Source organism: Lissotriton vulgaris, chromosome 10 (genome assembly GCF_964263255.1).
Source record: "Lissotriton vulgaris chromosome 10, aLisVul1.2, whole genome shotgun sequence".
NCBI classification, from domain to species: domain Eukaryota; kingdom Metazoa; phylum Chordata; class Amphibia; order Caudata; family Salamandridae; genus Lissotriton; species Lissotriton vulgaris.
In genome coordinates, this window is record NC_141698.1 from 886,946,948 (window position 1) to 886,962,414 (window position 15,467).

Below are 15,467 nucleotides of genomic sequence, written 5' to 3' on the forward strand. Positions count from 1 at the left end.
AGCAAACCTCCGAAAATAGATTCCTCCACAGCGAAGGGCTCTCCTCACCCAAGCGTACATGGTTAATTTCCTTAGCTAACTCCGAGCTGATGTGCAATGCTAAGTCTTTGGTATTTGTGTGTGCTCAATAAAAACTCTACCAAACAATGCACAGATGGCCTTTTAAGGAAGTCACAGGAAACCACATCATTCAGCTCTCTTGAAGAGCAGAAGCCAGATAAATCTCCATGTCACTCATAGAAAGGGGATCAAAGCATGCAGCAACAAAGGTAGGCATGTGTCACCTGTATTAACACACCCGGGATGTCCAGAGTTATCAGTAAACCCAGCAGTCTTTGTTTACATCTCTATGTTATGTCTGTGTCTATTCAACACATATTTCAAACTCTTTCAAACCTATTAGCAAGTTAATCTTTAAATAGCTACAGTAGCTCATGAGCTACTGGTTGGAGACACTGTGAAACGTAGTCATAGGTTAAACTGCAGTCCCCAGAGAAAGATTCTATAGTAAGCCTTTAAATATGAATGTAAACACTTGCACACACAGACACACACACACACTCCAGACTGGCTGAAGAAGACACAAAATTTCGGTAATATACACAAATAATAAGTGTAACAGCTCTCAAGGTGCTACTCAGATGCAGTTTTCCCCCGCCACTAGCGCTTTAGTGGTTTGCCACCTGCAAAGAATGGGTATACTGAAATGACAAAATATGTATTCATTCTGTATACCATAAATGCCTAATGAAGGTTTGTAGAGTTTCCCAGCTCACTCCGAATGAGAGCTCTAATTCTGAAAACATCCAGCATTATATTCACATCCTGCTAGATTATTCTTGTTATCTGTCACAAATAACAACTCTACAGAGTCTTGATACGGTTGCTTCTTATTGTAAAGCTTAAGCATCATCTTTGCAAAAAAACTATTTTCCAGACCTGCAAAAATACTCATCATCTTGGCTGGTGTCTTACATAATCTTGTCCGTAATTACTTGCCAACTTCATCTGGCCTGTGCATTGTGTTGGCTATACAGCAGCGTGTAGCGTTTAAAAAAAATCCTTTGCTTTCAAAAAGATGAAAACAGCTTTGATCTATGCGGCAAACTATAATATTATTTTGTAAATAACATCAGTGTGACCCAGAGAGAACTTGGAAAGATACAGTGATTAGTGTACAACCTACCTGCAAAGCATAAAACACATTACAGATGTGCCTTTTGCATCAAATTAAGTTTTTTTTAATGATTATTGTAATTTTTCAAATTTAGCTTCAAATCGTGTTTTACTTAAATCCAAAAGGCCCACTCCAAAACTTTGAAAGTTGTAGCCAATTTGTTGCAGCCGGACGATTCTGCTTGCCATGGTGCTGATGCTTACATCAAGGACTCTGGGTCTTTCCAGTATTTGTTCTACCTCGACTCCTGTTTTCAGCAAGCAATCTATTTTATTAGTGAAGTTTTTTGGCGACAGGAAGAGCATGGATGGGTAACGTAAAATAAAGCTGTTAATCTGATCATCATTGCAGCCTAGGGGGAATAGTTTCTGCTGAATATGATGGAAGTTTCTTTTGATGTACTCATGACAGAGATCCAATATATCAGCACCAAGGCCTTGCAGCAAGTCCAACAGCTCCTTATCAGTCAGCCTGAGAGAGGTTTGCAGGAATTCAATGTTAGCTTTCACTCTCTTAACACTCTGAATAAGAACGAAGATGTTTTTGGTTAGGATCAGTTTCACAAACTTTTCTGCATTTTCACCACCTAGGCTCACATGCACGTCATGCAAATAGTCCACCATTTGCTGATTCAACTCCATGCGATTGGAGAACGTTCGAGGTGCTTTTGCCAGCAACCGAGCCAGATCAGATGGTGTCAAGCCAAGAGAAGAGAGAAATGTAACATTTTTTTCCAAATTGGCATTGTTACTTGAACGGAAAAAAGCTTCTGGAGACCGGTCCAATACCTTTAGTATTTCGGAGTCACTCTTTAGGATTCCATGCCATATCTCCCATTTCTTTTCCAAATGTTCGACTGTACGAGTGATTGATCGTGGGTATCTTGAAATTATGCCAGCAACAAAGGCTTTACTCGCCCCCTTGGCTTGTAGGAACCCGATAAGTCCATCTTCGTGTGTGATCATCTTCTTGAGGACACCCGGCTGACGTTTTCGTGCAGACTGTACATCTACACCCAGGTTTACCAGGTTATTCACTAAGCCAATGTTTTCTTTTGACAATCTCTTAATGTTCCGGGGTGTCCAGCTAAGGAACCTGCAAGCCACAGTATTGAGCAATGTCGGTTCTGAGAGCCTCAATAAACAAGAGCATCTCACACTCTTTAGCAGCAGGGTAGCCATACTCTGTACCAGTCCTCGTGCAGCCATTTTTTTTTACACCAACACTGAAATCTCAATCTGTGTCAGAAAAAGACAGAAGGCAAGAAATCAATCTTTAATGATACATTATTTCATATACCATATATAGGATCATTTTTTTATGGATCATATCTGTGCGACACAGGTATTTGATTTAGACACATTAGACACAGGCTAAGCAATGCACAAAATATAGATTTTCAAATGTTATTTTTAAAAAAACTTTCATACGTGGAAATGTTTTACAGACACATAGTTCATAGGGTAGAATAGAGGAGATGTTAGGTGCTAAATGTTGTGCTGGTAAAAAAATTTAAGCATGACCTAAAAGGCACTAAACTATTACGGCTTAACTTGTATAGATGCTCTACTTGAAAAATTACTTATTTTCGTTGTTTATTTAAAGTTGCCAAAAAGAAAAAGAAGGAGAAAGATACAATAATACATTCAGGGAATGGGAGCAACATTATTATCGTATATTAGCAAAGGAAATTGATCAGTAGTTTCTAGAAAAGTACTAATCTAGGGCCGGAGAAGTGTTTAATTAGGTTGAGAAAATAATGTTGTTTATAATAATGTGCAGAATTAATGTGTGGGCTTTAATGAAAAATAAAAATGTGTTTAAATGCAAAAATGTTAGTAGGCAACCATATTTACTCTACTAGGCCTCAATGGCTGAAACAACATAGCCAGACTAGCTGACATGACTAAAAGAGTGCTTACGTTGTTTAAAATGTTTATTTCTTGACCTCTCCTTGGACATGTTTTTCATAATGAATAATAGTTGTATAAATGTTTATATTTAATTCTGTAAATGTTTCTACTTAAACAATGTTCGCTGATAATAAATTAATAAGTCTGTTATTTAGAAAGATAGATATGATACTTCCCTCATGGGGAATTACAAGTAGAACAGATGAAACCGCTAAAAGATAAGAAATAGTTGCAACATTAAAAGCTGCTACCTAGAGTCATTGTGTTTCTGGGAGAAGAGGAGGAGTGATTCTGTTCCCATGACTGCTTCAAAAGATGAATGACTGGCCGAAAAAAAAGAAGACACCACAAACTCCAGCATTGATAAAATGTGTGGTCTATAATGGTGCATGTTCCAAGAGTAGGTAATCACTCCTATTACTACCACAGACCTTTAAGCTATTTTCGCTTTGTTCTGTCTCTCTACTGAGTTTCTTTAGCCTTTCTCCACATGAGAAGATCTGCTTTGACTGATTATTATTTTATTTAGCTGACTTTTGATGCTTAAGATTTATACTTTTAGTCTCACTCTCTCAAAATAGAGCTCTTTATATGGGTTCTGGCAGACACCTTTTTCCCATTCCTAGAAGAGAGATTCTTACCTTTATGGAATGCGCTTAATGCTTTTACTATGATTTGATTGACTAATATGGATTTTCAATTTCTGTTCATATATGATGATCAGGATTATTACAAATTAATTTGTAACTTTTAATAAACATGAATTTCTATAAGTTTGTATTAATAAGACCCTTCAACTCATAACAAACTCATTGTCTGAAAATAGATTAGCGATTGCGATACTTTATGTGATGTACAGCTCTTTATCTTCTTAAACAATAGTAAAGCTCCATTGGACCAGAGACATAGTGGAGATTAGCCCGAATGATCTTAAACCAAGATTTTAAAATGTAAACTAATTACCGCTCCTGCAGTAAATTTCTGGTTTATAATATAGCACGTGTCTTAGTGGTACAGCTTCCATTCATGGTACGTTTTGCAGCCTGTATGTGTATACTTTGCAGATACAAAACGTCTGTAGCGTTTTTCAATCATTATATTCATCATCTGCAACTTGGGAGGCTAAATATATCTGTAGTGGGTCTCGATTTGATGGGTATTTGCATGGTCTTTAACCCAGTCAGCTACGAATGGAAAGGGACCCCTTCCCCCAGGTAATTCACCACATTTCCTTTTGCAAGAAGTATTGCCAATGAAAACGACTTGTAGCAACACAAACACCCAAAGAATCCCATTGCCAGCACTGGCATTAGAGGATCAAAAAAAGGGAAAAGAACAAGTATTGGCAAAGCCAATATGTGTCGCCTTTCACACCTGTAACTGACCTGTTGCCCCTGCCAATGATTTTTAGGTTGAGCGTAAGCGAGCGACCTCTTGTATACTTTAGTATACTTCTCTTAGGGGCTTAAACCTATCTGATTTGTTTGTTGCAGTGTCCTTTGAAAATTCTTGTTTGCTAGTGGTCAGTCCTGCCTCTTTGTCCCTCCTTTTCACTTTCATTCCTCCCAGCAGTAGGGACTAACTACAGTATCATTACGCTTTCTTCAATTTATCTGTTTCTCTAGGGACTGTTTTTTCTTGGTTTTCAGCACATTTTGGGTGAACACTCCCTTTTCTTTTGCAGAGCATTCTTGCTCCGCTGCAATGCTTTTTCTGTGAGCAGGGCTGAGAATCAGGCTGTTTCTCACATTTACAATGGCCTGTCCTCACTTGTTTATTTATTTGTATTTCTCCCTCAGGCCGACGGCTGTGCGAGGTTCGTCTCCATGCGCTGGGTCCCTCCCTCCAAACCTTCCTGGCTCATTCACTTCCTTACGGTCTGCTGCTGTGCTGAATGTCCCCATCCCGCTGCCAAGTGTTTTGTTTCTTGTTGTACCAGCAGGCTACATGGTAGTCTAGATTTCTGAAGTTTCTGTCCCGGAATTAGTGGCTTGTACATTGATGGCAGCCTTCCATGTCAACCCCCGTTTGGTGCCGACGCTGTTCTTCAGCTGATAAAGGCAGCTTGCGCTTTTCAACAGATGCCGGTGAGCCCACGCCACAGCACGTTACATTATTAACACGAAAATATCCCTCTGCTCACAACTGTCAAACACTTGTGAATGTACCAGGGGCACACGAGGTGTCTTGGAGCCCGAGGACGTTGTCGGAATTCACTACAGGCCCCTTACCCAGACATTCGCAGACTCGGCTTTTGGTTGCTTACAGCAAAATGACCTGTGTTGTTTGTGTGTGTATAGCACTGCATATCGCACCAGTGGTGTTGTTGCGCTCCAAACGCTGGGTACCAGGAGGGCATCCTAAAAGAGCGATTTTAGGATATTGCCAGGTTGTTATGAGAGTAGAAGCTTAGCTACAAGGGCGCTGCTTCAATTCGGTTTTATCGGTGCTTCTTTACAGCCTCACAAGCTCAGTGTGGCATGCTGAAGACCGCCCATGAAAATTCCACTTCACCAGTAGAGAACGGTTTCAATTCGATAGGACTGACATTGGAAAATGTCCAGACATAGCCCCTTAGCCTAGTTTCATAAGTCTAATGACATTTGGGAAGGGGTTCACAGTGTGTTTTACACTTTTTTTAAACCGATTTTATTTTGTTTTTCTCAGCAAACATTCAAATCTAAATGGTAGGATAACAGTTTCTAAAGCTAGAACATTCCCTTCCCTCAGGAAAAACACTTACTCCTGACCTTTGCAGAAGTTGTGGTTAGAATGGGAAATGTTCTCAAACAAGCATTTGCAATGCAATAGGTCTCGCATTAGGAAAGTTTGAGCTATTGGTCTTGTAAATGACACATTTTTTATTTATGTGTTGGTTTTGAAAATAGCTAAATTAATAGCTTTGTCATTTACAATGCCAATACTTTTATCTTTTGCAAATGTGACACCCATAGCATTTGTAATGCTACATGTTTTGTATTTACCTGACTTAGATGTATTGATATTACAAATAACAATGGCTTTTAATTTTTTTTACATAATTAATACTTAAATAAAAGTTATTGAAATTTATAATGGCAATAGCTTAAAGTTTTGTAAATAATTTTTGTGAAGATTATGTTCAGTGTATTTTATTGTGACGAAAATTCAAGAACAGAAGTGAAATATTACCATCTTTTTGTGATATTTGCAATAAAGCTTGAAACATTGAGAGAACATATTTGAACCAGTTGTTGTTGAATGGTTGCACAGATTGATACTGTGGTGGCACTGAGTGATGTTGTGGTGGCGACGAGTGATGCTGTGGCGTTCAGTGATGCAGAGGTAGCGCATAGTGATGTTTTGGTGCCCCCGAGTGATGCTGTGGCGGTGCCATAGATAGAGTGAGGGCGATAGCTAGAGGGAGGGCGATAGATAGATAGAGTGAGGGCGAAAGATAGATAGAGTGAGGGCGAAAGATAGATAGAGTGAGGGCGATAGATAGATAGAGGGAAGGCGATAGATAGATAGAGGGAAGGCGATAGATAGATAGAGGGAAGGCGATAGATAGATAGAGTGAGGGCGATAGATAGAGGGAAGGCGATAGATAGATAGAGTGAGGGCGATAGATAGATAGAGTGAGGGCGATAGATAGATAGAGTGAGGGCGATAGATAGATAGAGGGAAGGCGATAGATAGATAGAGGGAGGGCGATAGATAGAGGGAGGGCGATAGATACATAGAGGGAGGGCGATAGATACATAGAGGGAGGGCGATAGATACATAGAGGGAGGGCGATAGATACATAGAGGGAGGGCGATAGATACATAGAGGGAGGGCGATAGATACATAGAGGGAGGGCGATAGATACATAGAGGGAGGGCGATAGATACATAGAGGGAGGGCGATAGATACATAGAGGGAGGGCGATAGATAGAGTGAGGGCGATAGATAGATAGAGTGAGGGCGATAGATAGAGGGAAGGCGATAGATAGAGGGAAGGCGATAGATAGATAGAGTGAGGGCGATAGATAGATAGAGTGAGGGCGATAGATAGATAGAGTGAGGGCGATAGATAGATAGAGTGAGGGCGATAGATAGAGGGAAGGCGATAGATAGAGGGAAGGCGATAGATAGAGGGAAGGCGATAGATAGATAGAGGGAGGGCGATAGATAGAGGGAGGGCGATAGATAGAGGGAGGGCGATAGATACATAGAGGGAGGGCGATAGATAGAGTGAGGGCGAAAGATAGATAGAGGGAGGGCGATAGATAGAGGGAGGGCGATAGATAGAGGGCGATAGATAGAGGGCGATAGATAGAGGGAGGGCGATAGATAGAAGGAGGGCGATAGATAGAAGGAGGGCGATAGATAGAAGGAGGGCGATAGATAGATAGGAGGGCGATAGACAGATAGAAGGAGGGTGATAGATAGATAGAAGGAGGGCGATAGATAGATAGAAGGAGGGCGATAGATAGATAGAGGGAGGGCGATAGATAGATAGAAGGAGGGCGATAGATAGATAGAAGGAGGCCAATAGATAGATAGAGGGAGGGCGATAGATAGAAGGAGGGCGATAGATAGAAGGAGGGCGATAGATAGATAGAGGGAAGGCGATAGATAGGTAGATAGAGGGAAGGCGATAGATAGAGTGAGGGCGATAGACAGAGGGAAGGCGATAGATAGAGTGAGGGCGATAGATAGATAGAGTGAGGGCGATAGATAGATAGAGTGAGGGCGATAGATAGATAGAGTGAGGGCGATAGATAGAGGGAGGGCGATAGAGGGAGGGCGATAGATAGATAGATAGAGGGAAGGCGATAGATAGAGTGAGGGCGATAGACAGAGGGAAGGCGATAGATAGAGTGAGGGCGATAGATAGATAGAGTGAGGGCGATAGATAGAGTGAGGGCGATAGATAGATAGAGTGAGGGCGATAGATAGAGGGAGGGCGATAGAGGGAGGGCGATAGATAGATAGATAGAGGGAAGGCGATAGATAGATAGAGTGAGGGCGATAGACAGAGGGAAGGCGATAGATAGAGTGAGGGCGATAGATAGATAGAGTGAGGGCGATAGATAGATAGAGTGAGGGCGATAGATAGAGGGAGGGCGATAGAGGGAGGGCGATAGATAGAGGGAGGGCGATAGATAGAGGGAGGGCGATAGATAGAAGGAGGGCGATAGATAGATAGGAGGGCGATAGACAGATAGAAGGAGGGTGATAGATAGATAGAAGGAGGGTGATAGATAGATAGAAGGAGGGCGATAGATAGATAGAAGGAGGGCGATAGATAGATAGAGGGAGGGCGATAGATAGATAGAAGGAGGGCGATAGATAGATAGAAGGAGGCAAATAGATAGATAGAGGGAGGGCGATAGATAGAGGGAGGGCAATAGATAGAGGGAGGGTGATAGGGTGTGGGGGTGTGAGGGAGGGTGAGGGTGTGAGTGAGGGTGTGAGGATATGAGGGTGTGTGATGGTGAGGAGGTGTGAGGATGAGGGGGGAGGGTGTGAGGGTGTGTGAGGGTGTGAAAGTGGGTGAGGGTGTGTGAGGATGAGGGGGTGAGGGTGTGAGCGTGAGGGGGTGTGGGTGGGTGAGGATGTGAGGGTGTGGGAGGGTGAGTGAGGGTGGGTGAGGGTGAGGGGGTGAGGGTGGGTGAGGGTGAGAGGGAGTGAGGGCGAGGGTGTGAGGGTGTGTGAGGGGTGAAGGTGAGTGAGGGTGTGAGGGTGAGTGAGGGTGTGAGGGTGAGGGGCTGAGGGTGTGAGGGTGAGGGGCTGAGGGTGTGAGGGTGAGTGAGGGTGTGTGAGGGTGATGGTGTGTGAGTGAGGGTGTGTGAGGGTGATGGTGTGTGAGGGGTGAAGGTGTGTGAGGGGTGAAGGTGAGTGAGGGTGTGAGGGTGAGTGAGGGTGTGAGGGTGAGTGAGGGTGAGTAAGGGTGAGGGTGTGAGTGAGGGTGAGGGTGTGAGTGAGGGTGTGTGAGGGTGACTGATGGTGTGTGGGGGTGTGAGGGTGAGTGATGGTGTGTGAGGGTGAGGGTGTAAGAGGGGTGAATGTGAGTGAGGGGGTGAGGGTGTGAGGGTGAGTGAGGGTGTGTGAGGGTGATGGTGTGTGGGGGTGAAGGTGTGTGAGGGGTGAAGGTGTGTGAGGGGTGAAGGGGAGTGAGGGTTGTGAGGGTGTGTGAGGATGAGGTGGTGAGGGTATGAGGGTGAGGGGGTGTGAGGGTGTTAAGGTGAGTGAGGGTGTGTGAGGATGTGACGGTGGGTGAGGGTGGGTGTGAGGGTGTGTGAGGGTGAGGGAGAATGGGTGAGGGTGGGTGAGGGTGTGAGGGTGAGTGAGGGTGAGAGGGTGAGTGAGGGTGACAGGGTGTGTGAGGGTGAGGGTGAGTGAGGGTGAGGGTGAGTGATGTGTGTGAGGGTGTGAGTGAGTGAGGTTGTGTGAGGGTGTGTGAGGGGTGAAGGTGAGACAGGGTCTGAATGTAAAAGAGGATGGTGGCGAGGGAAAAAGTCTGGGACAGATCGGTAGAGGAAATGAGGTGAAGGGAGGGGAGTGAGCAAGGCTAGAGAGAGTGTAGTAGGGAGAGAACGGATAAAGAGGCTGCAGAATGGAGGGGTAGGCGGTACAGGAAGGGGGGTAGGGAGATTACCAGGAGGAAAATAACTGCATGGGCAATCCGGAGTTTATTGCCAATGTGTTTGATATGTTCATGTCTGGAGAGTGTCGCTCCGTGTTTATTTACAGAGCTGCGAAGATGAACCAAACATAGGCGCATAATACGTTTTTGGCGTTTTGTTTGGGGGATGGTGGGCGAGCGTTGCCCTCAGACAGCTGGTTCAGTCCCGGAGACCCTTTGATTGGCACCTCTACCTCAAACCCAGCAAGGAGAGGCCTGGGCTACCGTGTGTTCACAAGAGCCGATCTGGCCATGAAGTGTGAAGCAGTGGGCGGGGGAGAGTTGAAGAGAAAGGCAGAGGGGAAAAGAAATGGTATTGAGAGGCGGTCGATATAAAGCAGAGAAGAGAGAAACAAAGGGGCAATATGTAGGAAAGAGGTGAGGGGGGAGAGAGCGCATTACAGCGAGAGCCTGACTAAAAGTAGAGAAAGGGAGTAGGTGGGAGAGACAGGGCCTGAATGAACATCGCGGACAGAAGCTTTTAGTGCCGGGGGAGCGGATCCCTTTGAAGCATGGCCTCGCGGCCGTGAAAGAGGTGTGTGTTAATTAGGGGGAGGAGAAGTGAGGCCGAGTGCGCTGAGGAAGCAACAGATGACTTTAATTTGAAGCCCAGGAGCAAATGGGTTTAAGCACGCTGGGGAAGCATGTAGGGGAAATGCGCGTGCTTGTGTGGTCACGTGATTCGCGTGAACTGTTGAAAATCCGCTTGAGAGTCTTTTGAGAGCCTTGGAAGAGCCTTTGGTGAGCCTTTAGTTTAAGTAGTGGTTTAGCTGCATTAGACTATTCATTCCTTGCGGACTGGAATAGGCGAGACCTAAAAAACAGTAAGGTTAACCACAAAGCTTCCCCACCTTGTGGCCTTTCAGAAACTTTTCACAGACCCCCTTCTCTCTTCAATAACACCCCTGTCCTCACATTTTCATTACCATAAAACAGACTAACTTATACAAAAAAGTCCACCAGAAATTATAGACTACAGAGTAAGTTAATTTGCCCTTTGGAAAATCTACAAATACTGATTAGACCAAGGATTTATAATTTCTGAATATAATTCAAAGGTTTACTAAACGTTCAAGCACACAAAAGTTTTTCAGTGTGGCTATTTATTTGAACTGTAAATGGAGCTGGAAGTTAGAATTGAGCTTTACTGTTTAGGTCTCGCCTGGCGATGCAGCGCGACAGCGCTGTCGCCAGTGAGATCTATTGTTACTGACTTGCTTCCCAAGTGGTACGGACAGGTGCACGAGCAGATTCTGGTCTGTGGACGCGCACGTACAGCCACATGCACATCTCCAGGCAGTTTCACTTTCGCGCGTACAGCCAGGAGCACATCTCCTGTCCGTTTCACTTTCGCGCGTAAGCCCCTGTTATGACACCACTCAGGGCCGCCCAGGCGCTACATGCACCCAGGCGCTGTATGCCAACACAAACCGAAGCATATTAATTTCACGTCGATAACAGAGATCATTGCCCACAGTTCGCTTTAACTTCACATTCTTCCATACAGCTATACCCCCAGACTTACCATTTGTTGTTGCACTCCAGCATCAGCTCCTGGTAGGAGGCCACAAACTGGAACTCTGATGCCCGCTTGCCCACGGGCTCCAGTAGCTTCCACACCGACACTCCTACTTCTCACCGACCACCACAAATGTCACCCCCCTCCCAATCGGCGTGGAGCCCCGTCTGCCAGAGCGCCCGTTCAGCATGCGACCTCCATGCCAGGCCTTCGCTGGGGCGCGGTGCCAACTCCAGGCTCTTCACGAAGGTCACCCAACACTTCCACTACAGCACCGACATCCCCAGGACCACCCCTCCACCACAGTCCTCCGGGGTCACCGACGCACCCTGTTGAAAAAGAGAGGACAGGACAACAGCCGCAGGGCACGCGAAAGTTGCAGGCACCGTGCATGTGCGGGCAGCCCTCGCCCTCCCAGGTCGTCTCCCCGGGCCGGATATAGGCTGCTTTCTGTTTTGTTCACTCAGGAGACGAGACTTTTAGCCTCAACAAGGTAACGTTTTTGAATGAGCTAGAGAGCTTCCCAGATGAGTTTAGATGTGTCTTTGCAGGCTGTTGAATTGTTTAAAAGCCGTTTCACCATTTTTCGCGACTTGCAGGTGCTCGGCCCCGCCGCCCCTTCTAAAAATAGCTAATTAATTGACGTGTTATTAAACAAAATTATCCGCTCGCTGAATATTTTCCACGCTGTGCTAGATTAGTGCATTAAATATCCCCTGCTAGGGGAGGGAGGCAGGCTGGCGATTCCTTCTTGTCGCGGTGGGGGCTTTGTTCGCAGCATTGTGTCGAGGGGTTGTGTAAAGGCAGGGGTCTACCCCGCCCATTTCGGCTGATTGCAGGCTGGTTCACGTTGCGCCGCATTGTTGTCTTGTTTACTTTGAGAGCATTCTTGATGCATCACTTATTTTAGTTCGGTCAAAGTTGGATGAAGGTTTTAGTCATTGCCCCTCATGGTTACTAATCTAGGAGTCAGAATGGCACTAGTTTCGTTTTTTTTCGTCTTTTAGTACAGGGGGTGAGGTTCATGATAGTAACAGCCACGCACGTCACTAGCAGGCCAAGATTTTCAATTATACTTGTAGATCCTCTTGGAGCGTATTCACTGTTGATTCAACCATGGCCTTAATGTAGTGTTTTGTCATAATAGGTATTGGAAAGAACATTTTCTAGCAGCTGCATTTCAGTTTAGGGTTTCCATCAGAGTGTGCTATTTGACCGTTCCATCATTGCGGCTCCCCGCAAGGTTTGCTTCAAGTCCACTTTCAATGTCTTTGAGACTCCTATATTTGAGACCGACTTTCCGGTCTTCCGGTTGTCAGAGTATTGAGTGCATGTCAGTCAGTGTGGGACTCTTGTCAGTTGCAGAACGGTGAGAATTTGGGTTCGTTAGACACATATACTTGAGCCCGGGACATCCACAGATGTCCTTAACGATGAAACTTGTGTTTCTTTTTAGTTATCACAGTTTCTTGTTCTATTGTTAGATTGCTTGAGTGTGGCATCAGGGGTACAGCCTTGCAGTGGCTGAGAAATGTTCTAACGGACAGATGGCAAACCACCACGCTGGGCCCGTTTGTATCCCAAAAAAAGTTCTTATTGGACAAAGGGGTGCCTCAGGGTTTGTGCCTTAGTCCCACCCTCTTTGACATGTACTTGGCCCCCCTGGCCAAGATAGTCCAACCATTCGGCTTCGAGATAGTATCATTTGCCGACGATACACAGCTGCTGTTCCCAATAGGCTTAAATACCACTGATGAGAAACTACGTTTCTCTGGCGAAATGTTAGCTATTGCGGACTGGATGAGGGAGCGCTGTCTCCAGCTCAACCCAGGAAAAACGGATCTTATGACCTTAGGCAAAGAGGCCCTCTCCTGGACATCTGACTGGTGGCCTCCCCAATTGGGTGAAGCCCCTACTCCGTCTTCCTCAGCAAAGTGTCTGATAATCCAGTTGGACTCTAAACTCACCATGAAAGACGTTAAGAACATCTCAGGGTCTTGCTATTATAGCCTGCGCCTACTACGTAGAATACTTCCCTATCTTCCACTTGAACATCATAGAACAGTAGTCCAGGCAATGGTCATTAGTCGGCTCGACTACGGTAACGCCCTGTTGGCTGAAGGAGGTGTGACTACTTTAGCAAAACTTCAGGTGATACAGAATACTGCCACAAGAATGGTCCTTAATTGCCCCCCAGGATCCCCATCCCCGCCCTTACTCAGACAACTGCACTGGCTACCGGTGAAAGAAAGATCATTCTTTAAGGTCTGCTGTCTTTCCTTTAAAGCACTTAAAGGCTGGGGACCTCGCTCCCTGCAAAATAAACTTTTCAAACAGATATCCGAATGCAATCTAAGATCGAATGTTTTAGCCCTCTTGAAGGTCCCTCGTATCCGGTTAAGTCGCACAGGTGGCAGAGCTTTCTCTTATATTGCCCCCAAATACTGGAATTGGCTTCCAGTGGTCCTGTGTAAATCCACTTCATATCTGTCTTTCAGGAAACAATTAAAAAGTTTCCTGTTCTAAATCTATTTTTTTCTGAATCAAATTCTCTGATATCCTTCCTGGTATCCCCTTGGTAAGCGCTGAGATGCCCCCGGGTGAGTCATGCGCTATACAAGAATTCATAACATATTGTGAACATTGGACCTTGGGGCATTCCCCCATCCTGGTTTTAACACCACTTCTGGAGGTTGTTTTATTGCAGTAGGACCACGCTTCCGTTGAGGCTGCATATTCACTTTGCCAGGTAATTTCGGGTTACTCTTTGTGTATTTAGTCGTTCCACGCCAAGTGTATACATGCCACATAATTACACTCTACTGAAAACAACATTCACTCCAAACAATACCACTCAGTTCCACATAATTATATGCTACATACTTATACTGCGCTCAACGCAACATACACTCCAAATACCAATCAGTGCCACATAATTACATGCCACATAATTACACTGCGCTCAATGCAACATACACTCCAAATACCACTCAGTGCCACATAATTACACAACAGGTGATGGACCGAATGTGGATCAATGTCACACACTCACCCCAGTCCAAAGATCTGGGTACAAATCCATCGTTTTTTTGCACTCCACACCACCCTGGGTTAGACAATGGCGATATGCAAATCAGCTCTGACCCTGTGCCCCATGGGAACAGTCCAGTCCGAACTACAAAAGCCATGTCCTTCCCAGAACGTAATCAAGCATCAGAGGACCGGACCGGTTTCGAGGTAACACCTCTCATCAGCCCGGCTAGCTTGACTCAAGTGGTGTGGAGTACCTGGGACCCACGTCTGGGCATCCCCAGCGCACTTAGGGCGGAATATGCAAAACACAACAGGTGATGGACCGAATGTGGATCAATGTCACACACTCACCCTGTGCCCCATGGGAACAGTCCAGTCCGATCTACAAAAGCCATGTCCTTCCCAGAACGGAATCAAGCATCAGAGGACCGGACCGGTTTCGAGGTAACACCTCCCATCAGCCCGGCTAGCTTGACTCCAGTGGTGTGGAGTGCCTGGGACCCACGTCTGGGCATCCCCAGTGCACTTAGGGCGGAATATGCAAACACAACAGGTGATGGACCGAATGTGGATCAATGTCACACACTCACCCCAGTCCAAAGATCTGGGCCCAAATCCATCGTTTTTTTGCACTCCACACCACCCGCCCTAAGTGCGCTGGGGATGCCCAGACGTGGGTCCCAGGCACTCCACACCACTGGAGTCAAGCTAGCCGGGCTGATGAGAGGTGTTACCTCGAAACCGGTCCGGTCCTCGGATGCTTGATTCCGTTCTGGGAAGGACATGGCTTTTGTAGTTCGGACTGGACTGTTCCCATGGGGCACAGGGTCAGAGCTGATTTGCATATCGCCATTGTCTAACCCAGGGTGGTGTGGAGTGCAAAAAAACGATGGATTTGGGCCCAGATCTTTGGACTGGGATGAATGTGTGACATTGATCTACATTCGGTCCATCACCTGTTTTGTTTGCAAATTTCGCCATAAGTGCGCTGGGGATGCTCAGACGTGGGTCCCAGGCACTCCACACCACTGGAGTCAAGCTAGCCGGGCTGATGAGGTGTTACCTCGAAACCGGTCCGGTCCTCGGATGCTTGATTCCGTTCTGGGAAGGACATGGCTTTTGTAGTTCGGACTGGACTGTTCCCATGGGGCACAGGGTCAGAGCTGATTTGCA

At 45.7% G+C, this 15,467-nt stretch overlaps 1 protein-coding gene across 1 annotated transcript in view; it reads right to left on the bottom strand.

Moving 5' to 3' along the window:
- Positions 1-1,218: 1,218 nt before the first annotated feature.
- Positions 1,219-15,467, bottom strand: part of MTERF1 (mitochondrial transcription termination factor 1) — a 34,200-nt gene continuing 19,951 nt past the window's right edge. Inside the window, exon 2 of the mRNA XM_086941843.1 lies at positions 1,219-2,415. Coding sequence (XP_086797969.1) covers positions 1,249-2,385 — 1,137 coding nt within the window. The 5' untranslated portion in view covers positions 2,386-2,415 and the 3' untranslated portion in view covers positions 1,219-1,248. The remainder of the gene's footprint in view (positions 2,416-15,467) is intronic.